At 40.0% G+C, this 26,376-nt stretch overlaps 1 protein-coding gene across 4 annotated transcripts in view; it reads left to right on the top strand.

The window, feature by feature from the left end:
- Nucleotides 1-26,376, top strand: part of LOC108624636 (circadian locomoter output cycles protein kaput) — a 46,325-nt gene that overhangs the window by 7,195 nt on the left and 12,754 nt on the right. For 2 of the 4 annotated variants that reach the window (XM_018024060.2, XM_018024059.2), the window contains exon 1: nt 3,169-4,678. In XM_018024060.2, the coding sequence (XP_017879549.1) occupies nt 4,533-4,678 (146 nt within the window). In that variant the 5' untranslated portion in view covers nt 3,169-4,532. Of the gene's footprint in view, nt 1-1,703; nt 1,795-3,168; nt 4,679-26,376 lie in introns of those variants that run through there. The other 2 variants (XM_026813224.1, XM_018024062.2) reach the window with 2 other exon arrangements.

Below are 26,376 nucleotides of genomic sequence, written 5' to 3'. Positions count from 1 at the left end.
GTATCACGTCTGCCTATGTACATAATGTGTTCCGTTAAAATGATTGTCGTGTTCTCTCGTCGACTTCCAAACCACGTGTTCATTTTGCGTGCAACATTCTGGGAAACATGTCGAGGTCGAAAACGAAACATTACTCAGCCGAAGGGTTAATAGACCGCCAATTTTGTTATCTGTCACGGATTGACGTGGGAACGATTCATATAATGTGAAGTAGGGATGTTCGATTCTCCACAAACTCGAATCGATTCTTTTAGATAAACAGTGTAAATAAATACATCAATATTCGTTTTTTTCTTCTTTGGTGTTGGATATATGGTCAGGTAATTAGAGCACGCGTTTAGCTCTCGTTTTGAGACCGATTAAGAACTCTTGAGACGAATTTAGATTGTTTATTTGGGACGTGCACCTTTGATGCAATAATGATATAAGATGTTTTCGTCTGCATTACGTTCTATGTTACTATAGAGTAACGAAGTGAGATCAGGGTTCACGCTTGACGAATTAAGATCGGACGGATCGGTCATCCGGGATGCACAGCCAGAATGACAAGTATAATATTCGTCTTTACTGGTGTTTTCAATAAGATTCGTACCCTCAATCGATATCTTGATCCGATTTTTTATCGAGTGTAAGTACCTGGTTCCAATTTCATTTCACCGATTCTTATTCCTTTTTCCTATTTTGAAAGCGCACGTGTTCGTTTTCCGTGTTGTTATTTGCTTCGGATGCAAATGAATTTGAAATTCGTTACAAACACAAACAATTCCCGTAATGAATTTTCACTCGCAAATAAACGGTGTAAATAATGAAATTATGAATTTTAACAAGTTTCTTCTCAATTTACGTTTGCGCGATATCCAGTGCAATTCGATTATTCTTCCCGAATAGAATTGGACCGGTGGAAGTTATAGAAGCTTCGATTTGTAGAACATTTGTAATACACAGGGGATCTGCATCGATCGAAGAGCACTCGGACGTAGTAAAAAGAGAAAAGAGTCATGCACGGTTTTCTCCGAGAATCATTCGTCCGACCGCGTCTGACCACGTCTGACCGAGACTACTGGAGTTGCGTTACTGCTGACAAAAGTATGGTTGATACCCGAACAGCATCAGCTGATCGTTTCGAGTCAGTTATCCAAGAGAATACGCAACCCACCCACGCCGTCCTGCCGTTCGTAGCTCGAATTATACCGATTGAGATTAATATCACCTTTCATGATGTACGGGCGCACTAATAAAAGATTTTACCTACATAAATCCAACTCTGGCTGTTTCAAACGAGTCATAGGAAAAAAATTTTGAATTTTTTCTCGATGATGAACTCCGAGCTTGATCCATAATTCACGAGAACTCGTGACATTTCCAACACTTTTTGTGTCACTGATTCGATCAACTTTGTGGCAAACGATTCGCGGTCTTGATTACTGTGCGCGAACTTTATACGTACACATTTTCATTGTATATAATTGATGGCAACGCGGATTATTTATTTACATTATTAATCAACCAGCTGTCACTGTGCATGTTCCCTTTATCGATTTATCGATGATATATCGTATTTTTCATTTTTTTTTGGGTTATTATCTCGATATTGTATCCGATGAAATATCTGCGATGAGCGACGTTTACAAAGCGAATGCGATACGCATAACGTTCGATAATATGGGGAAAAATGTGCATTAATGGTGTTGGCTTGGTTTCAGGAAAAATTTGAAAAATGAAGGATGACGTGGACGAGGATGATGTCGGCGCGTTGTCTTCTACTTCTGCGCCGGAAACGACGATCACGTACGGGTAAGAGTGCATTCTTTCTTTTCTATATTCCATAAACTCAACTTTCTCATTTCTTTCAAAACATCGCATTGGCGTTACGAGCGAGTTCTGGAGAAATTGAGAAATTGATTACATACTCGATAAATTGAATACTTTATGTGCCATTACGGGCTATTTCATGTATGTTATAAATTGAGATTTCTGTTCCGATGAAGTAATTTACGTCCTCGGTACAAATTTATTAGATATTCATTTTCTTAAATGAATTCGTTTAATTCGAAATTACACTCGAAGTGCACTCGTATTATTACGAGTGATAACTAACAAAGCGCCAGTTTTCTAAAGACTAGCTTTCGGTCATATGTTATTTGAATACAATAACATGTATACATAATGTATGATAACAACCAGAGGTAACGCAAATCGGATCTCTCCAGCGTGGCTTACGTAATTAGTAATTGGCGACACGCGTACGGGTACACAATAAAACACTGTAACATTAATGTGACAAGCTATTTTGCTTTTCACCGTAATTGGTTTCATCACTATCAAATTTCAGTGATTTTTAAAATGCAATCGTTATTTAGATATCAACTAATTCCGCAAAATCAGCCGATGTCTGATTAATAATGTTGCAATAATACTAATGGAATTGCAGTATCTCTCTTATAGCGGGTCCTTGATGATATGCATATGAATTATTTATTGTGCAATTTATGATAATTCTGTCGATAATTGTAATAGAATTAAGTTGAGTACGTTGCTAGGTAGAGCGTGATTGAATGTTTAGATACAACCGGTATATCAAATATCATAAAAATCTGCTCGTTGATTTTATCGTCGATAGAATTCCTTTAATCCATAATTGTCGACGATAAGACAGAATATGATAAATGATTTTCCACTGGAAAATTCAGGCTTTAAAAACAACTAAAAATCCTAATAAAATAAATAATATTCTTTCGCATTCGTCTGCTGATTCAGAAATATGCGAAACAACAACGAGATAATTTTACTCGAAGGTTATCGATTTCCTACATTTATGTAAAAATCTCCTCGACACTAGTGGCTGTATTTTTTAGACGATTTTACGATATCTATAAGTAGAACATAACAGATAACGTTCTGCGATTGTAACGTGTGTACCTCTGCACGTTACGTACTCGAGTATTCATGCGCGTAAAACGACGCATGCATGCACTTATGTACAGGCGTAACGAAAATTCGTTTCTTATCGCCGGACCCAGGCCGATACAAGGAATCCCACTAAAAATGTGTTATCACGATGCGCGGGTCTGAGCGCGGATATCGCGGGGAGAAGGCTAGGGGTACCGCGAGTGGTCCGTTCGGTCAGGAGGGGAAGACGTTGATTGCCGTTAAAGAGTGGGGGTAACGCTCCACCGGCAGTTCGCATCCGACTACCGTGCGTTGTGTGTCTCAACGTTCGATCGTCTGTCTTTTTGGTAAACGTTTGACACTTTACGCGAGTGTGTATCTTCGAAAGTAACGTTAATGTAAAGAGGATCGCAAGCTGTATCGTCGTTTTCGTAGAAATCAGGTTTAAAGATAACAGGCTGGTTTCCAAGTCGACGGAAGCTCGCGTACGACTCTGTATGTGATATTGCGCGGTTACTGAGGGTGCAATAGGCCACGTTACTGTGTTGTTATCTACGGAGTGCATACATAGACGAAACGTGTTTTGCTCGTTCTAAGAGGTATTTGGGACAGTGTGTCAAGGCCAGGGATTCTTTGGAGTAACGTCGCAGCTAGGATCTCTAGTTTTATCACGTTTCACACGATGTAACGGAACGAGGCTGGCCAGGCCAAGGTGGAAGGTCAGCGTATATGCATCTCGTACGCGCTTCGATCGTATCGATAGTAGCCGTTCGATCGATGCCCCCTCGCGATCGTTCTGCGTCTTCGTCTATGGATTTCCTGCTGCGCCGGGATCTAGATCATGATGTCAAGGTCAAGGGAATCCGACCAATGGTTCGCGTGTACGTCGGCCAGAAACTGCTAAGCGTTTGGATTCGATGCGGAAAGATCCGCAAGAATTATCGTTTTCCGGTGTTTAAATCAGAAGCGAACGAGACAGTTTTATTAGACATTTCTCGCCGATGAATGCGAGACAGTTGCGTCTCTCGATTACATAGATAAGAAACGAGAGGTCGGATAAAAACCTTTTGGCTCAGTCAGTGTTTTTTTCCTGTACGCGTCAGCCTCCGATCTTGCGGTTCGACGCAGATAGTGACGTTGTTTTATCTGAACCAAGGAGACGAGCCCGGGCGATCGAGCGCGCGAGCGAGATTAACCGGCGACCTGGCTAATTTTAATTCGCGCAACAAACAAGCTGCGAAAGTTGTCTCGCGATAACGAACAGACACGGTCGGTCTTACGTTGAGTACCGACTCTCCTTGCTGATTGCGCGCTCTCCGGTCTCCAATATGGCCAATGAAGATGAGTCCAGTCGTCCCTTCCTTTCGGTGTGAATAACGTTACGACGTGCGACGAATGATTATACAGTTGCAACAGTAACTGATTGAACGGTATTGAAATTGATAAAGAGTGTGCGATACCGTCGCAAAAAAACGGATAATCGATATACTGTATTTCGCGTTACGAGCAGCGATGATCTATCAAGCAGAAATTTTCGTTAGAAAGGTACGGAGGGACGTTCGTACTGTTTCGCGAAACGATTTTGACGTAGTGTACATCGAAGGAAATTAATCGTCGCGCCGGTTATTTGAACAGTGATAACGATGTGGCGGGAACAGGAACAAGTATACATGCAACCTCAGCACCTGCAACAGCAAACCCTTCATCCGGGTATGATTGCTACGGTTGAAAGGGCGCATCACCATCATCATCATCATCGATCCACCAGCATGGATTTGCCGATTCCAAGGTCAGGCTCATTGTTCTATTAATGGTACACAAACGCTAGAGCGTCGAGGAGAATATACATCTAATCTGTGTAACGTTCAGATTCAGCCTTAACAGTTTTTAACCTTCATCCGTCCCCTAGGTCAATACGACGCTTTGTTTCAAAACAGTTTGTCGTTTTAACGTATCACTCGAGCGTCGAACGTTTACCCGAAGTAATCTTTTTAAACTCGTATCGATATCTTCGCTCTAATACTACTTATCGAAATTTTTAACGTTAGCCCGGGACCTTGTTTTTTAATTATCACTTCTGATATGTACCTGGAACATGCGTTTGCTTTTACATGTGATTTCTGATCTATGAATTCACGTTTATTGTAATAAATGTGCATGCGATTTGATCTTGCGTTGCCTCGATACACCGAGGCTATCTTCCGTTGGAATAGGTCATTTTCATTTTTAAGTAATTAAAATCGTGCGTACATGTTTTACGCATAATCTAGTGCGTAATTACATCGCCTTGTCTCGCGTCGTCAGAACTTAGTTCCGGATTGAGTTTTTTATTACAACGCGGGGGGGTGAGCGCAAATTCGATGTCCATTGAGAAATTTGTAATAATTTCGCGACTCGTTCGAGGGTAAGGGCGAGGTAAGTAGGTAGAATTCGTATTGGTAAACGTATTGCCCGTTCCCTTGCATAAAATTTAATTAAAAGATCGCAAATACGACTTATGCGTGATGCGCAAATGCGTTGATGAGTATTTTATACTGTTTTGATTCTCGTTGATTATTATCGTACAGTCAATTGAATTATCATCGAGTTATCGCGCCTGTTCTTTTTTTTCCCGGAAATCCAATACTTTTTACATTATTCTTCAGAGGTAGATAATTGACTTGAATCTCGCAATACTTTTAATTGATCAGCTGTATACGATCGTTACGTGAACGAATAATTACGCCAGTGATTGTGATAAGTTACTAAATAATTGCGAGGTAAATTGCGATTCGGAATCGCGGGTGTAACGTGTTAGGTATAAATGAATGAATTGTGGCACTTGGACTTTTTCATTTTACTCTGATTTCTGTTCGCATTTCAATTTCTAATCACTAATTTATTTCGCTACAATTTTAAGAGAGATTTAAGAACATAAAATTATAGAATAAATCGCCAGTGAGCAGAAATTAGAACATTTACCTTTTTGCTTTCTGTGAAATAATCAACGTTTGTTCTCTTCTGTCGTTTCCTCTCTTCTTTTAATCGCGTACGGCCAACTTTGAAATTAATGCAAGAGGGGAACGGTGCTGGTTACTACATGGTAGTTAGTCTGATAAGACACGCAGAGATTTCACGATATTGCTTCAAGCTTGCAATCTATATCCTATCGACAAGACGGGCATAGATAATAGTTGACATTGTGTATTAACAGTCCCAGGTATAGCATCGATCATTCAGATCAATCGTATAAACCCAATAATCAACGAAAATTTGTATTCGGGAAAAAGTTTCCAAGGCTCATACGGTTTAGTTGAAATTCTGTGGAGTTAGAACAGAGGAAATTCAGGATATCTAAAAAATTTCACTTCTTATAAAAAGGTCACACCGTATTTTTTTTCTCAGTTTTCTCTTAATCGTTAAAAAATTGAAAAATTTTGTTAGTTATCGTGCTAAAGGTTGACATCGTGAATAAATATTATCCTTAATTCAAATAGCCATTAAATGTCCACATATCGTTTCATTAAACATCGATTTAACACTGATCACTACACTTAATTACATTGTTACTATACAGTTGAAATAAATCGCATACTGGACGGTGAGTCGAAAATGAATGCGATTTTCATCCGAGATATAGAAACTCGATAAGCGAAACGGTGTTTCTCGAACGGGAATTTAATACACTGCACTGGATAGTGTGAAGGTTTGGTTTTCCTCGACAACAACTTGGTGACGCGCGCGTTGACTTTTACTAACAGCATATTGCAGCCAGCCAGCCAGCTAGCCAGCTCTCGATTATCATAAGCGTCAATCGTATGAAAGGTTAGTGCGCACGCGGACGCGACACGTGATGTGCAAAAGTCGAAGTCTTACACGGTGGGATACTTAAATGTACAACAATGTATTCCGCAGGTATCTTCGAAATGTTTAACACTAATTAAGTATACTGGTAACGAATTTGTATTCGCACAAGCTTTTCCTGTTTACATTACTCGGAATCAAATTGCGAATGTTAATTGCCCGTGGCTGTGAATGTCGGAGGTGCTTCCGCAGAAGAATCGCTAGCTTATGGAACACAACTTGCACAGTTTCGCTTACAACGGCGGTACGGATTCCCTAACTCGTTTTCAGTTTTCCGGTCAACTTCTAGTTGATGATACGTCGCAAGCGTTTTATGCAACGACGCGACCTCGAATAATGTTTATCGTTAACAGCGAGCTCATCCGACAATAAAAATATTATTTATGGCATATTTTTCGAAATCCTCGAAGGAAATGCGCATCGCGCGTTCACAGAAGTTCCAAAGTGTAGAAAGCAGTATTGGAAAAAAAATCCGCGAGTTCTGCACCTTCTTTATGTAAGAATACCTTTCATATTTATAAATGAAAAAAAGGAAAGAAAATTGCGAAACGAAAAATTTGTGAATCGTATGCAAATCGAGAGGAATTGTAAGGTATTACAAGATGATTATTTCAGAGATATTATATGATCTTGTGTAGTCGACTAATTAATAGAGAAGCGATTCACAGGAGAGAAAATCGATTAGTAAGTTAAATAATATTAAACCGGTGTAACGACTGTTTTCGTAAATCCGAGTCGTAACGATGTAACGTAACTGTAGCTGTGAAGTTCCTCGGCCTTTTCATCAGTTAATGTACATGAGTATGTAAACATCTCCGATTTTACGATCACGCTATAATTCTCGTCGAACGAATTCTCACGGTTCTAGTACAGTTTTTTAATACGTTCCTGCGGATCGCGATATCTCTTCTCGGGGAGCATCGGTGGCGGGACGCGATTTGCATGGGAAATTAACTTACCGCGACCTTTCTAGAGATTCACCCGTCGCGTTAACAGCGTTTCTGTATCCGAGAATTTCGTTTGCATATTTCTTAAAAACCTTTTGCCCGATCGCGATTGAGTGGAAAGAGCAAAGGGCAAGAGGCGCACTAACGTTTTACGCGATTCGAACCTGTCGAGTCACTGCGCACAAAGGAAAGAAAGGTATTTGCAGTGTCGCAAAAAGAAGGAAAGAAGATCGGTGTTATTACGTATTGTCCGCGACTAATGGCTGCGGGTATTGAAGAAAAGTAAGAGTGATAAATAATCTGGTGGATAATGTCCTATGCTAAAGACGACGCAATTAAGGATATCTCGAAACTATTAATTAGTATAATAGAACTAGCTGATCTCGGGTTCAACTACGTGACCTTTGATGTACTTAGGAGAATGAAATTTCTTAATTAATTATGTTATATTAATCAACGAGTTATTTGAAGTATATGATATTACAAGAACGTTTTTTTCTGATTCAGACTTTTAAGAGAAGATTTACATTAATCAACGCGTGAATTGCTTGCGTCGATTAAAAAGTCTTGTTAGTTATTTCGGGCTGGTTATCTCGTTATGCAATGAGAATAAGTGGTTCGTCGCTCGAATTCGTGTGTCTCGTGGAAGCGTTCGACGTCGACTTTGAAAAGCGTCGAAACGCTCGCAATTAATCGGTATATTTAGTCAAGGATTATTATAATTAGCTACAAGAAGGGAGCTATTATACTTGAATGTTCGTTATCGAAAAACTAGTTTTACCCGTCGTAAATTCCAAAACAGCCATTGTGTTAATAGTGTTTACTACACAGTCGTTTATATTTTTATGCAACATCTCATGCGTTTAACTCCCGTGTGCATTGTTCTAGCCAACTTGCAGTTTTGCAATTTATATAACAAATTTTTAGCTCCTCTCGTCTGGTCAGTACGTTACATCATTGTTATTAACAGTCAGTAAAATGGTACGGTGAAGCATGTATCGCACAGAGGAGAATAGAAAGAGGAACAAATTACAGAGTACGTTTCTTGAATCTACGTAGGATTTCGATTCAATTTCATAAGGATTAGGTGGAAAGTTTTGCTCGTCACGGTATTTCCATGATTCTTCGAAAACAAAAAGAGAAAAATATTGTTTTTTCCCTCGGCGTATCAGCTGCGGCCGCGGCGCAGCGAAACTAATTTTATTTCTTCCGATATTTCTACTCAATGCCTTTGCATTCGCCACGGAATCGAAGCACACGTCCGATCACGATTTGATTGACTCGTCGACCTTGCTCACTTCTTTTTTTCACAGATACACTCGTTTGTATGCGAGTGTCTGCGTGTGTGTTTGTGCGTTGGCTCGCTCGTTCCTGGGATTTTATAAAGTAGTTTTTCAACTCTAGCTTCGTTCGCCTGCCTAGACAGTCTGGTGACTTGCTTTTCTTTCGTTGCTTTGATACACACAGGTATCACGCGATTCCCTCAGACGTCCGTTGCATAACGTCGGTCTTTGCCAAGTTGTGCTACGCAGATAATACTATGCAGTTGGAAATTGAGTTCATCACGGCTTAAAAAGCTGTTTGAAACATATAACTCTTGTATAATTGAGATCGAAAATTTCGTTCGCACGAATAATTTGTTCCGGGCTTCTCACTCGTCATCCGAGTACGCAGATTCTACATTTTAATTTGAAATTTTATCTCTGCAGAGAATTTTATAGATAAATGTCTAAATTAAAATATATTTACGGTTTATCGGAATTTAATAAATTCAACGCGGCGAATTATATTGATTGCAAACGATCGTAGTAAGGCTATCGCAGTTTCTTCTCGTTTTAAATTTCATTAAAAGGAAAGACTTATGATCGATTTCGTGGTCTGCATATGAAGAACTCGAGGTCAAACCGTTTTTTCACTTAGTCGATCTTTTTGAAAAACGACGCGATACGCACGAACAATTTTTCTGATCGTACAAGAAACGTTTTGTAAAATTCCTCTCGGCAATTGATAATTGCTTGTTGCAACATTCAGGAATATTGTCGCCTGACGTTAATAACCGTGCCTATGTACCTTGCTTTATCTATGCAACAATTTATGTTCAACAAGAAGTTGCATCCGTTCTCGAATGCAATTACCGTTCTGTGGTAACGACTTGCAGTTTTTGTAACACGCGTATATTGCATTCCTGTATAAAGAGACTTATTGTTGGATTTATTCATTATTAGTTGGCCGTTTTTTCCGGCTCGAAGAATAACGCGTTTTTAAGCTTTGTGGAACGTTTCGCGACGCGTGGTTTAACAAGAGAGAAAAGAGAAGGTGGAACGTGGCAAAGAATATTAATGGTGCACCTTTACCTCGGCACAGTTTTAATCAAATTCGTCTTTATCCTGTGGACGTGCGTTCGAATGAATTATTATGAAAGGTGCATGTAGTAGTTGAAACAGTCTGGGTAAATGTTATGCATGCGGAATGCGAGTTCACTCGTAGGGTCGCGTTTCCCGACTTTAACGAGCAACCTTGTTACGCGTAGTGGAAGCTGTTTCATTTTGTAATAACAAACATATCGTAAAAAGAGCAACAGGAGGTTGTTGTTATATAACATACGCCAACTTTAATTAGCGGAAGAACGGGCGTAGGTATCGCGAGAGTATCTACACCTACCTTCCACCTATTTATATGTATACATGCGTACAGTTGAGTATGATATTAAATGAACACTCTTTAAAACAGAATAGTACCAATTTTTGTGAAGCTTCGTACATGCCTGTAACTTGCATAAACCTACAAAAAGAATGTTCCTCGTTTCTCGTTCGGGACCAAATAAGAAAACTAAATGTCACGTCCTGTTATTACTACTATTATTATCATTACTTCAATGTTTTATCTATCTATTCTGATGTCATATTCTATTTTTTGTTATTCTGGTGCATAGAACTGTGTTATTTAGCATTATTTACGTAGCAAAAAGGATTCTACTCATAAATAAAGAGGAGAAGTGAAAAATTTAATTGAGGGAAAGTATTAAATTTTTCACACCGATAGACGCAGTGTTAATATTGTCGTCGACATCGTGTGCTTCGTTTCGTCGCGGATAAATCCCTCAGTCATTGTACAAACGAACGGAAAAATGTTGGCGGCAAGGTTTATCATCGATTTGGTATACACGGGAATTCATTTAACGATATCGACGTTATCCAGCGTGCGAGGCAATTAGTTTAATGAAACGGTGTGTATCCTATAGTTGCATAAATGTTCACGTGGCGGTAAAGTGAAAAACATCGTTAAGAGGAAGCAGATAAGGAGGAATATGCACACATATATGTGTAATACGGATACTCACAGACTTCGCGTTGAGCCGAGACGTTGACGTGTCGCGTTGTTCGTGTTCTAGTACCAGATCTGCGGTTTTTGTCGCAATTTCGATCGTCTCGTACGACAGTCCTCGCGAAACGTTAAGCCGGCGCTCGTGTAAAGATTTGTCGAATGCCATCACGCACTATTTTAGTCGAGGCTAGTATACATTCCTGCACGGTCGAGGATAGACAGATGGTGGGAAAAAGAGAGAAAAAGGGAGAGAAAAGAAATGAACTGCTCGCTGATCAAACCCATGGAAATCGATGAGAGATTAGAACGAAGCTAGTTGAGATTCATGAGACTAGTTTAAAAAATGAATTCCAAATACATATCTCTTTTATAGTATAAACATGGTAATAGGCATTCACCTTTTAATATTCCGCAGCCTGATTATAAGGAATTTGGTGTTACCAGTGTCGAAAGACACCTTCTGAAAGTTTTGCTTAAAATTATTATTATTAGTTTAACATTTCTCCTCAATTAAATTTTTTACTGTCCCTGTACTGGTTGTTAAATTAATTAATTAAATCGAGGAAAAACGATTAAACTAATGACAATAATTTTAGGCGAAAATTACGGAAGGTGTTTTCTGAAATAGTGTTAAAGGTCAAAGAAATCGTTTTGAGTCGATTAGGCCGTGCCGACTTCTGTAGACCGTGCGTCGCCACTCGGGGAACATGTATACATACGGAAACATGTACTTACCTTCGCTGATCCTCTACGTATTTGTATATTGGAACAGAACTTAATGAGCTAAGTATGTTAGCAATTCGCGAAGCGAGGAAGTGATCGTCACGCGGTGCTGAGATTTGTTCCTGATGTAGATAGATATGGGACGTTTAAAAGGTCAGCCACGTCACGCAGAATTCAATGTAGAATTTAGTATTTTGCGATGCATCGTAGACGTAGTAGTTGCAATTGGCAACCGTCGGGACTTACGAGAACGACCTTTACTCGTGAACTTGAACTCACCTATCGTTCGATGACGCTCGCGACAAAGTTGCAAAACTGATGAATCGTAATTCATGCGTCCGGGCGTCCGTCTGTTTCGCCTTCCCTTCCTTTTCCGTCCCCGCGACACAGTAGTGGAAAGTAGCGGCCACGGTCACAGTTCTACTTCTACCGACGATATAAATGGGTAACTGTGGCAAGGAAATAATGCGACAGTTAAACGCACTACGTAATCATTTGCAATTGCCGCTCTGGCTTGCGCTGTGCTGTCTGCTATAAAACGATTCGATTGCAACGCTGAATTTCATTTATTTTCTTTACAATAAAAAACCAATTTAATAAACGGTTTCGAGAGACACGCGCAGTTGACGCATGAAAGCATAAATGAAATCAAAAGTGAATTACATATTGAAATTCATGAATAATCAAATAAATGCTAATTTTAAATGCATTTTTTATTTGACTATCGTGAACATTTGTTTTTGCATAAAAATGCGCAGTCTAGCAATAACATATCCGTACATTCATGTTTAATTTGTTTTTAATATACATTCTTATGATTAGGGAGGGATATCGATAAAATTTAAAGATAAACGAAAATGTATCGACAGATTTCTTGGAAAATTATTGAAGTCATTATAAGATTATTCGTCAGAGGTTTCCTCGAAATCTGTTTTCACCCGCCTGCTCTTGACTTGTTCACAGATTTTATTAACCGATCAGACGTTTTTTAAAAACTGACCGTCCGTACCGTTGGTCAAATAATTAGTACTTATCTATGTGCGAGACAATTTATTTATTTGTTAACCAGTATTTAGAGTTTCGTACGTCTAGACAATCGTGAGTCGCACGGTGAACGCGATAACACGTTAACTTTGTAACCAGTGTTAATGCATTCGAACAATAGAGTAGCCACAGCTTGTCTCTCCTCGATAAAAGTGCGGTTTAATAATAAACATGATATATCGATGCTAAACTTATCCTCCATCTCTGACGCGCGATGAACTGAAGCCCGATTACATATCTGACCCGACAATTAATTATTGTTTGAGTTATTAACGATAGATCGCGATCAGGCACGCTCCGTTGCACTGGACACCCAAATAATTCATCGGTAATGTACCGCGTTATCATCTTATCAACCCGCACTTTCTAATCTAGAATCCGATACGCTCTCTGTCCTGTTTTTCTTTCAAATGGCAAGTTTATTTGCCCACTCGTTGGTTAATCGGGAATTTTGCAAACATCGGAATCATATTTTTCTCAGGCGGCACGTTCACTGCGAGTTCTTCCTCCGAGTTTTGAGAACGGAGGAAAATATTTGAGCAACTTATTTGACGTTACGTCATTGTTAAACGTAGGGATTTATTGAAGTCATGATTTTTTTATATGCTTTGAATGACAAGGGAGAGTATTCGTATTGGAAAATTTGCCTTTTCTACACGCCCCATCAGCTCACGAGAATTTTAATTATACACTTTCTCTCGTACCTTATGGTTTAATTAATATCTTGTTTGTTAATATTCATTACAAGATACATGTTGAGATATCTGCTTCATTGTATTTTTTTTTTTTTTTACCATATTGTCCTGTATTTCAAACGAGTTTTGCAAATGTCAACAGTATTTTTAATCGACGAACTCATTAGAAGCTAGTTATTGGTACTTCGATCCTTGAAAATGTAATCGAATTAATTTTTCCATTTAAAACTATTTGTCATAAATTGCACGTTCTCTTAACTGAATGATTAATTACTTAGTTCACAGTTTTACGGCGCATTTATGTTGGCGTTAATGATTTTCGCCGACGATTATTTCCAGATTTTATTTCAAATAATAAAAGTCAGTTTACAATTTTTCAAATACTCGTTAACGGATCGTAAAGAGAACATTTTTTGAGGGTCAAAAGAGGAAGTTATTATTGACAAATGCAAAACGAGGATGGGCAAGACAATTATTTTGCGCGTTGTTATCAAAGAACCGAGTATCTACCCAATACGTCGCTGTCTACCTACGACGTTCTCGTCTTTTTTATCGCAATCGGGATTGCATAATTGTATTCGTGCCAATAACTTTGTAAACGGTGACGGTAGGAAATAAAAGTTGATATCAATTTACCCACTCCGGTCTCTACGATTGCGGAGGGAATATCATTTCTAATGTCTGCACCGTTTACGTACGTCAGTAGTATCTATTGCGTCACGAAATTTATGTACTCACATCCATCGGTTAACACGTGTGATAATTAGTTTCCGCGGATACATTTTTATCGTGGCATTAACGAAGATTACAATAACAACCCGTTTCGGTAATTTATCCTCCTTGCTATTGCATTTTTCGCACGGGGTATCACCGTTCCTTCGTTTAACAAACCATTCCTACCTTTTTTTCTTATCTACCTTTACTTTTTACAATTGCTGCTTTTTAGCGATATGTCATACCAGTAATCTGAATTATGTCGGCTTGTTTTCTTTTCCCATTTTTCTCTCAGAATCTTCTTTACGATCTCGATAATTACAGAGTCGAAATAACGTTTACGTAGTGAGGATTAAACGAGGATTTCAAATTCCTCTCTCGTTATTTTGGAAAGCTGAGCAGGTTAGTAAAACGATCTCTTTATTATACTACGTTCAGATATCGTTTTTAACGCAGGCGCTCGTACAAGGTTTTATTTTTAGTATCCTCCCCTCTCTCCGAGTTTCTTTTATCACTGGTGTAATGTTATCATTTTATTCGTGAGTCACGATTGCATCGTCTGGAAAGTTATAGGACGAACGCATTTCGCGAGAGTCGTGGAAACTTTCCCGGCTTCCTGGATCGGTAGATAAAACCTGGATAAGCACGATAGGTTCTTTCGTTGCCGCGTGAAAATTCTTTTATGCGCAATCAGCGCAGGGACATTCGAAGAGAAACGAACCGTCATTCGGAAAAAATGGAGCTTACGAATTGTTCACTTTTGTCCTCGTTACGAAATGTAAGTAAATACGATAGATAACATTTTAAGGGATGGTCTCAATTTACGTAAACTGCTGATATTATGCATATATTATGCATGTAACAAAATTATTGTGTATGCAGACTTGAATTTTATGCACATTAGTCGACTGTGTGTGTGTGTAGAGCAAAGTTCAATGGCAGATGAAAATGTAAAATATATTTTAACTCACTTAATTTGAAAATAAAATACGACGACTGAAGTAATTTTTTAAAAAAGTGTTGACAAATTTTACCGCAAGGACTTGTTCTTTTACGTTCCGTGTTTAGTTCGCTCTAAATAAGCAAACGTTTCGACTAGAGAGGAAGGGATGTTCAGTTTCGAAACGCGTGCTTTAGCGAGGAGCAACAGCCCCGAAAAAATGCGTGAACACGCGTGACCATGCGTCGCATTAGACTCGCCAGATTGAGCGGTGAAAGAAAAAATTACGTGGCGGCGCACCGCCTGTGGACGTTCGCCCGGAAAAGCTTTTAAAAAACGTCTAGACGAGTCCTTAACGCGCGCCAATTTTGCGAATTGGCAAACACAGTAGAATCGAATGATTGATCTAATCTTTAAACATTTGTTCAATCGAAAAAGTTCAGTCTTGAGAAGCGTCGATTTTTGCACATTGGTTGTGACTCGAGAGTAAATAAGCAGACGGGTGCACGTTTTGAAATTGAAATAAACCACCTGAAGGGTTAAAAATTTCCATGAGCACAGTATTACTTAGAACGAACGTATTGACGTTATCTCGTCGTGTATTATGTTTCTCGCTATAATACGAACAATTTCGACTTCGAGTGCTGCTCACGCGATCTCGTGTCGCCAACCGCTAGGTGATACGACCACTGCAAAACGCTGACGCTTTCTTTCGACGCTGCTAATATTTCAACTTCCTTTTGCTCTTCAAACGATCTCTTCGCAAAATGTTATTTGATTTCGCGTTACTCGCGCACGCAGGATAAATCAATAAGGATTTTCATTGGAAGCAATCTGATATTTACCGATCTTAAAACAGATTACCACAGTGAATCAGTATTCGTTTAAATCAGACGCATCGATTCAAGCTTCATTAAATACGACAAAACCTTCCGCTCTCATTGACTTTCATAATAATCGCATTCACAGTAGAAACTGGTTGCATGGAATTAAGGAGTCATTCTCGAATTATTTCAGATCGGACCTTGAAATTTTACTGTGATATTCTTGAAGACATAAACTTTCCAAGTAAACAAACGCAACAAACAATTCGATTTTCTAAAAGTGTCACACTGGTACAGCCCCTTAACCAGTGTTCCGATCGTTATACTGCACAACTTGCACTAAAGTAAGTGACGTAATAATACGGCTGGCAGCGTAGATACATACTGTTCGATCGCGGAGGCTACGGAAACCTTGTCTCGCTCGAGGAAAAAGCGGGAGACGGTGAAGCTGCGAGAGAACGTTTTCGTTTTGCTCAACAAGCCTTAAATATTTATAACCGCTGCCCGGTTTCTACGTTTCGCATTCGTTGAATAAAGATGTGTCTCTGTTGATGCACACGAAATCAGCGGTCGTGGATATCCGACGGTGCGTTATATTAGGTCAGCGCAAGAGTTTCCGTCCGATCTCGTCGTAGCTCTGCATAGACGTTTGCTCCGAAGGTCTATTAGTTATTCTTATATCCGGGTACATGTTTTGTCTGGTTTACATAATTTTTGTAGAATCTTCTCGTCGCACAGATTTCTAAGCTATGCCTTTATGACAGTGTCCTGCTATCATTTATTGCATTGTATCATTTGCACGTAAATGTAGATGTTTTCGAATCTTACGCAATCAACTTAATTTGCATGTTTAAGCGCATAGACGTTGAGTTGTCATTGCGGCAAACGTGAATGGTCGTGGCGGTGAAGTTCGTTAAAATTAGTTGTGCAGCAGCGACGTACTCGAAGGGAACGGGGAGGGATTGTGCACCGCGATGTTTACCCGAAGGATTACGTAAAGGCCGGCCTTTATCGTAGCGAACGTTCTTCGATTCGTCGGTCGGACGTGTCAACGTTTAATCAGGTTTGGCACATTAATCGAAAATCCAGCGGTAGCCTTCGGCGAGGCGCGGTGTGCGTTGGTTGATTTCTCGTGCGGGTCTCTCCTCATCATGGGTGTACCGCGTGGGCGTGTTACGTCGACGGTAAATTTTACTGAATCGTCGGGCAATTGGAAACGATGGCAAACACGCGAAAGTAGAGACACGAGTCGCTCGTGTCAACTTGTTTCACCGTGATTATTAAGGAAATTTCCCGCAGAGTATTCCAGTAATAAATCACAATAAAAATACAGAATTTAGTGACGTATTCAATTTTATTTAGTCTCCTCAGCGTATTCCATTTAACGAGTATCCAAATGAAAAATCGAATGATAATAAACGATCGATCGATGCGCGATCATTATGAAAGTCGATGAAACCAAACTCTTGGTTCATAGTGTTTAATATAGAAAAGTCGCTTAAGAACGTAAGTGTAAGAGTAAGTAATAAGTCATTCAGAATGTGTAGCGTGCATTCAGAGCATGGCAGAGACGGAGAGCGGTGATATTGAATTGCACCGGCAATACTCGTGGTAAAAATCGAGCACAATTTTGCAAAATTGCATTGAGGCTGAGTGCGTGAGCCAGTAAGCCAGTCGTGCACATCCTTGTTCTCGAGGCTAGGAAATTGCATCCATTAGCAAATTACCCTTACCTACTTTTACTGTCCTTCGACTAGAAGGGCTTCTCATACGAACGAAAGAGAATATCGTTATCTATATTGACCAAGGTGAAAATTACTTCAACCGGGTTTTCGCTTGGGCAAATCGTTTGTACGCCGCAGACGAAACTCGTGCCACGTTCCCAATTGTAACTTTAATGAAATACGGCATGATCGCATTATCAGAATAATTAATAATAGATGATCAATCGATGTCTGATTTTGTAACACAACGGTGTGCCGATATTAATGAAAAATATTATAATTAAGCAATAGTAATTAAAACATGGATACAATTTCTATTTTTATCCACGTGTGTAAATATAGAGTCTTGCGTCTCGCGCGCGCGTATAAAAATCATAACGAAATTTCTGTTTGCGTGGCTTCTGGGTAGAGCAACGATTAATTGCTCGTAGCAGAATTTGATAGCGAAGGTAGTGCAAGAGCGTCATCGTTTATGGATGGACTTAAACGGATGCAGGGTATGACTGACATTTTGCTTGTAATTAAGGTTGCAGGCACACACACGCGTGTGTCGGGTAAACGACACGATGCCTTCGGTAAACGCTGAAACTTGTTCTAAATCTGCTAATTGATGTTTGTTTATCATGCAATTCGCCCAGAGGCATTAAACGTTCGATCGATGCATAGACAGTATTTTGTATTATTTAATTGAAATCGGTCACTTTTACGTATTCTTAAATAATTAAACGATCCTGTCGTGTCATATTGATTTTGACATTGTTTTAGCATTAGTTCGACTCGCGACGTAGAAGAAAGTGGCTATAAAAAAAATCGCGTGGTTACGTAAGTTTCGTGTGTAAGGTGAAATCGATGGGGGAGTGAGCGATTCTTAAATATTTCGTAGTCGCTCCGGAATCGTGGCCGGGTCTTTTTTTAGGCCGGCCGTAGATTGTCTCGCGTACGCTCAGTTTTGTGCAGCGGCCTGTTGGAAAAATTCCAATTACATACGCTGTTCGAGGCGTCGAATTAGACGGCTACGTATGCAACTGACTAAACAGTGCCCCGAACGTCGTTGCGCCGCGCCGCGCTGGCTTCGTTAACGGTCTTCTTGGCCCGCGTCGACAGCTGTCCACACGCTGCCGCACTTGTGTCCTTCGCGGGCGAGCAAATGTTTGGACCTTTCTCGTACGGGGCGACGTTACGAATAATAAAGAAAAAAAAAATCATAATCAGCGCCTCTGAAATAATTTACTATGCACTATTGATCCGTCGCCGGCGATGAATAAAAACGTGTGTTATCAACTTCACGAATGCTAGTCACATTGAATTGGTAAGTCGAAATTTACAAATTCAATGTGCCGGCGCAGTAGCGCGTGGTTCGCGTCGAAACAGCGGCGCTTCGATGCTCAGCGCAACGACTGTTGACTCATTGTTTCGCGTGTACATACGTGGCTCGTTTATTAATAAAGGGCCATCGAGAGGCGTATACACGCGGAAATTCGGCGATAAACGGCGAGAAAGAATGATCGGAAGTCCGTATCCGTTTGTGGCCCAGCTGTACGGGAGAATTACATTCGCGTCACGCGTTTTGTCCTCCCGAAAACAAAGGGTACAAGCATATACAGTCCTTCGACATCTTCGACGATGTTCATGCACGGGAATTCAAATTGCCGAACTCTTTCGATCAACGCTCGCGGAATAGAATCAAAACGCTGATTTTTTTTTAAATCAAAAATACAATAGTATACTAAAAAGAAGGGAATTTTGCAACAATAAACACGTTCCAAATCCTGTGACATGTGCAAAAAATTTCGATCAACCAATTTCAATGTACTTTATTATTTTAATTCGATATTAGCGTCAGTATCGATGTTATTGAATTAAGTTGCATTGTTCGACAATTTTTCCGGTTGTACACCACACGATTTTATAAAAAATAGCAGGTGTTCGTTTAATTTTCAGCGGCGGTGTAGATGAAAAGAGATGATAAGTAGACGAAAGTATTATGGGTTGATTAAAAACATCGAATCAGACGGATAACGTGGACAGAACGCTAGCTACGTGGGAGAAAATCATTCTATTCATTTGACATTATTACTGCGTTCGTTCAAACCATTCATGGCGAATATCTCTTCGTTACTCGTTACGCGACTTAAGTACGGCAATTTTCAACGCGTCACGATTGCCAAAAATATATACGCAGGCGAGCCAAAATTCGATAAAGATTTTTCTTCGCCGACAATCGACGCAAATTTCATGTACAATTTAGTATCCCGGCTCATCAACGGAAAAATTCAACCGAAATTGCTGTAATTAGATGGTTCTCTTTTTATATGTACGTAACAGTCCTAAAATTAAATATCTCTTGTCCGATCCTAAGAGGAGAAATAAACCGGGTGTCAAAAACCGTTTTTACTGTTCCGTCGAAGTAAAAGAGTCACGCAAGGAACAGTGAATCGTCGGTTTGAAAATTATTAATCGACATTTTTTAATTCTAGTAGAAAAACTGTTACTTCGTCATGGTTGACTTAATTTTTTGTCAGACCTTTCGAAGTTAGAAAAGTTGATGCTTATGGGAATGTACAATATAGTAGATGTGCATGTTTAGGACCGATTTCTGTTTCGCCATTGGGTATTTTTAACCAACTGTCGAGCTTCGCGTACACACGTCGGATTATGTTTTCCGAAGCAGAACGATATACACGTATAAGAGATTCGTGACTTCTATTAAAGTCTAATACCAAATCGAATCGCTTAATCCCCAGAATGGTAGCTCTTAGCGCGTAATGCCTCGATATTTGAATAATTGCTAAGATTCATTTAAATTACAAAACTATTCAAATAATAAGAACGCTCATTGACTTACGTGCACGCACATCGTTGACTTTACGTCATGAACTCGACGTTTGCTACGCACTTATGAGAGACCATGTATAATACAAGGGAGGGCAGCGTTGGAACGTGGCTTCCACGAGCTCGACCCACGTTCTCCCTTTTGCTCCTTCCACCGTTTCCTCCCTTTCCCTTATCCGCCAGGATTTCGGGACAGAGGGGGAGACGGGCACGGTAACATTGCGAAGGTCACCTTCCTCTACCACCCTCACGCACCCTAACGGAGGGTGGTCATGGTCGAACGCAGTTCACGTTTTGGCAGACAGAGAGAATTGCCGCGGCGCGGAGCAGATACAAAGATACGGAGGGGCGTCCCCTGCGGTTTCGCGCAACACCGAAACCAGTCGCCAATATCTTCTATACGGCAAAAAATTATTCCCCTTTTCGAATCGTTTTTATGGGAAAGAACAATCTTTTAAATTGTTTTATAATGAGGGAATTAAATATTCGTGCAAAATACATTTTATCTCCTCGGGCATACTTGCTGCTCTAAGTGCTATCTTGAAAATACATATAATAACTCATGAATACATATAATTACTCATGAGTTGAAAACAGGATGTTGCTATTTCTTCACGCGACCTATGGACAGCTTGTTTGTCTACTTGGGAACAGATCTGCGTAGACAATTTCTGAATCTGAAGAATATAGTCTGTGCACCAGTAAATCACATGTTTACGGAATTTGGATCGGTTTGGTGGCCGTTCGGGCTTCGTTTCGTAGGTCAGTTTTCGTCGAGCTGGTCTCACGCTCAGCCAATTCGCGCGCGCAACCCTGAATCCGCGCAGACGTCATCTAAAGAAATTAATGGAATTGTCGTTCGGAGCCAACAACCAAATTCTAAATTCGTACCTCCGCGCGCCCACGAGCCTCGCGCCCCACAGAGCGAATCCGTCGAGAATAGTATTCCGCGAAGCCACAAACTTATTCTGTTTACTCTCGTGTATCGTCAAAGATTCCGCGACTGTGCGGGAGATTCATAGTAACAATGAAATCTCGGTTTTAATGATCGGTACACTCCGTCGTACAGGCGAATTCACACGCACAAACCACGCGTACTTGATGCTTCTCCACCTCGTCTATGCACTCTGTCATCTAATTTTATCAACAATGTTTTATATTTGACCCGTCACGTCTTGACTCGTTGCCGAGGAACAAAGATGAAACGTCTTTCGAGTAGAAACCAAATAAAAAATAATGACGTGAACGTGACTGTGTGAGCAGCGAGCCAAGAAGTGAGCCAGGGAGAAGGAATGCAGAATAAAAAAGGCGGTCGATTAAGAAATAATGAAACAATATAACAGCGTGCTCCGGTGCTAGTGGGCGAGAGGAGCTAAGGAGAAGAACAAAAGCGATGAAAGGGAGAAAGAGAAAGAACGGAGGAGGACGTGTAACGTGTAGTCGCTGGAGGAAAGAGCGGGCGTGATGATTTACGATTCTCTGTTAGCGAAGAGCGACGACGAAGCACAGATAGAGCGAAAAGGAACGAGCGTGTCGACGGATGATGTGGGTGGTTGAGGCGTAGGAGAACGCCAAGCGTAATGGGAACGAACAGACGCAAAGTACAACGATGACGAAGAGAAAGGGGGAGAGTGAAAGCAAACCAGCGGGGAAGAGAAAGGAGTTTAGGGAACAGCGATAGAAGGGTTGGGTTTCGCAGTAACGCAGACGAGGGGAAGAGTGAGAGGAACGGGGGACCGGCGGCGGGGCGGGCGAAGGGAAGGAGGGAGAGAATTCGGGGCTGTTGACCGGGCTTCGAATTGGAAAGGCTCACGCAGGCTCGCAGTGAGGCAGGACGCGGATCGCGACGCGACAATGTACCGGCGACGTCGATGAGGACGACGAAAACAGCTACAACGCAGCCGCCAACACCGCCCGAATTTCACGGTGCTAGCCTCAAGGGGCCTGCACACGGTCAATAATATTCCCCTCTTTCACTCCCTTCACTCGGTTTCTTTTTATCGATAAATACGGATAGCATCAAATATCATAAATACAAAATGTAAAACAACTTTTTAAAAATAAAATATTTGTTTTTTAAGTATTATTTAATTCAAGCAGTTGAGAAAACATTTGTCTCGCATGATTAATTATTATTTAATCGAGTCAGTATCTCTAAATCTTTTTAAACTAACATTATTCTAGAATATTTTACATACATTTTATGTACACATTTAAACATTAAGTTGATATTATTAAAAAACAGTTTAATACAGCGATACACGTGTACAGGCGCTTTATTTCTCATCTTTCTTTTCTCCGCTATGTAATCCCACTTTCTATCAGGGTCTGCCAGTTCTCTATCATCCGGGTGATCCGTTCGACCCCTTTACTTTCGCTTTCCGTTCGCCAGACGCGCTATGGCACGGCGTTTTTGCGTGAGGACGCGAAATCCATGACCCCCGCGCGTTTTTCGCCCTCCATCGCCGATCGCCCGTCCTACCGTCGATCGACCACCCCCTCTATTCAAGGCCTCCAGACTTTCGACGCAGAAGGGGCTGGTAGCAGTCCAGGGTCGGTGCGCGGGTTCGCGAATGGAAAAGGGTCGACCGAGAAGTTTCGCCTGTGGATCGATACGTTGGTAGTCCACGGAGAGGTGGATGACGACGCTTTCTACCCGCGATCTACAGTACCTATCCCTGGCTCGTTCAAGGTCGCGCGACAAAAACCAGTTAACCCGTACATTGCATAACACGCGCGCATCCCATTTTATTATATTACCAGATATGATATTAAGGTGATTAGTCAAAGTGAAATATTTATTACACTGATTAAACAGAATTATAAATACATAAAATAATATTTAACGTTAAATTATAAATAATTGAAATAATATTTAACGTGAAATACAAAACGAAACCCCTGAAATGTTTCGTTCTTCTCTTACAATTTAGTTCCATTCTTGAAGATTAAAGTTGTTAGATATTTTGCTGTAATAGAGTGCAACGTTTTGATCTATTAAAACTAGTCTGTTGGTATCAAATATTGATCAATAGCTATAATCGCAAGGCCGTTTTCATAATTCCTGCGTTGTTAGAATAAAGAAACTAGGATTAAACCTCAAGCGAAATGGAAGTGGTCGATCATAAAAAGATGCCCCAACTTCGCGTCTCGATAATTTCTCCTGTCTCGTTTCACTAATATGGTTTATCTGTTATTTTTCATTGCTTCTTATCGAGTTCGCTCTCGGCCAATTTCCAAGCAATTTTTCAGTACACTTTCATCAGTCATCAGTCAGTCTCAGATTAGAACGAAGATCTGCTGCACAATTTCCAATTAAGGCCTTCATCATTCATTTAGCAATCTCGTTCGATGTCATTCTCAAATCAATTATTATTATATGGAACTCATTTTATGCATTGTTCTTTGCTCAATGCAATATTTATAATAGTTGATCTGAAATATCTGTCATGAATGAAAAAAATATTGCCTTTGTCTAATCGAGTTCCACGGTCGTGATGAAATGGAGTTCGAAGCCGGATGGCCGTCCGTATGCATCGATTCATTCGTGACGGTGTCTTGACCTATCCAACTCTCCATCAGGACTTTGCCGCTCGGACATCGATTGTGTATGCATGCACGATACATGTATACGTCGAAATAGTGATGCTAACCGTTACATCCAGTTATATCTATAACGATTAACGTATCGTCTACGTGTGTATCTCTTCTCCTCTCGTTCCTACGTATACATATAGAATCATTTTTATGTAGAAATACGCGGGTGGATGTAATGTCAGAGTCGTCAGCATCTGTGTGTCTGTTGACCACGATGAAGTAAATTGAGAATGGAATAATTGGAAAGAATTCTGTATTTTATCGGTGAATGCAATTCTAATGACTGGGAGATAAAATTATTTTTCAAATGATCAATTAATTTTGTAAAAATAGCTGAAATTATGTGTTTCGGATCACCACTTTTATTCTCATAGATAGAAACTATACCGATTTCTACCGTTCAGCGTAAGACACGTACTACGGGCTTCGCACACGGATCGAGGAATAGGTATCTAAGGCACGTACCCGGCCAGCTGAAACACGCTGCAAATGATAAAAGATTTGCGGATCAGACCTTCTACAGCCCTTTGATTAGATTAATGTACGACGTAGCTTGATTCGGTGAAAGACGTCTTCTTAACGATTCGTCTTAACATTTTTTATGGTTTAATTCAATTGTTTAAATTAATTTCTGCAATGTACATAAAAACCGAAGAAGTGACCAATTTTTAAATAATTCTTAGCTTCACTTTTACAAAAAGTACACCAAGGCGAATTTTTTTACCATTCATTATTTGTGTTGAACGAAAGTCCGCACGTTTAACAAACGCCTCGAAGTGTCAGCAGAATTTATGAAATTCATACGATACATACCTACGTAAGTACAGTCGGTTGGTCGTGGTTGTGAAAGCCCATGACCTGACCATCGCAATTCCGGTTGGAACGATCGCACGCGAAACTGTTACTTACATTTCTTTCAGTCTCGTCGGTGATAACGATTAAGTTCGTTGTACAAACAGTGATAAAGATATTTTTGGCATCGAACGATGCCAGTATCTCTATTCTAATCTTCTATTTTAATTTTAGTCAAATTCATGCGTGCACAGATGTTACTACAGAACGTTTTCGTTCAGCAGCTGAACGTTCTCATTGAGGAACGTGAATACGACAGACGACAGGAATTCCTTAATGATTGAATTATTTTACGAAAATAGGTAATTCCTGAATGTCTGTATTAGGTATGTCGTATCTAATAGGAAATTGAAACCGTGTTAAGACAGCTACGATCTTCGAAGGGTTGTGAATGATCATGAATTGTAATCGTATAATTTTGATTCAATAGACTCGAGTGTGTGATAATAAATTAGAGATGAATAAGTCACCCATTGAAATGAACGAAAACTTTGAACAGATTCGTACAAAAACCAGATAGCGGTGGTATCGTGAAATTGTGTTATCAATCTCTTTTCTTATCCTGTTTTGTAGTTCGCGACGAGGTCACTTCCCCATGGACTTGTAAGTGACTGTAACAAAACATTAAAAGCCGAGTTTTAGTCGGTCTTATCGGAATGATAACGAATTTGAAGGCCGGTCACTGGAATAATTGGTCAAAGTCATTTCGTCATTGTGTAACGGCGCATAACTCAGGCGTGCGCTGATTTTAAAAATCGTCGACGCTCGTCTGTGTTCTCGGAAAAGGAAAGAAAGACAGCTGAAAGGAGGAGGGAACAATCGACCGATCTCCGTCCAGTTTTTGTAATTAAAAAGTCGTCGCGTATCTCCCGCGAATGGAAAGTCACGAAATAAAGAGGTCAAAAGATTTAATTACAAATTTGATTGTTTTAATCGACTGGGAACACGATTATTTTCTCATTTTTCAATGATAAATTCGTAATTAAATTACGTTGAGCTAGGGATGCTACGTTGACTCCGTCAGTTTTTATTCTAAGCAAAAAAAACAACGAAATATGAATATTTTGAGTGGACAAACAAGACTAAAAGAAAATCATGGGTGTAGCACGTTATTGTACATGTACAGGTCTTAACAGACATACAGAACAGTAATGAGATTATATGGCTATCGATAACTACTGGCACTTACAATTAGCTAGATACGCGGGACGAACACCAGACCGAAGTGTCAGCTATTCATTGTTATACGTAGCCGAAAAAAAATATTGTGCTTCTTCTAGTCAGGTCTAAACTCTGACTACGACGGAAATGATGATTGATATTGACATTTAAGGTCGTATGAGCCGTAAAAATACTGCCAAAAGTTAAAGCTATGTCCAATATTTGAGGCAATGAATTTTTAGAAAAAATAATTATAGAGGAGTAAGG

The sequence above is a fragment of the Ceratina calcarata genome, unplaced genomic scaffold, assembly GCF_001652005.2.
Source record: "Ceratina calcarata isolate Rehan_Ccalc_2016 unplaced genomic scaffold, ASM165200v1 scaffold321.2, whole genome shotgun sequence".
NCBI lineage: Eukaryota > Metazoa > Arthropoda > Insecta > Hymenoptera > Apidae > Ceratina > Ceratina calcarata.
The sequence above is the reverse complement of the archived record's forward strand: the minus strand, read 5'-3'. Positions and strand labels throughout refer to the sequence as shown.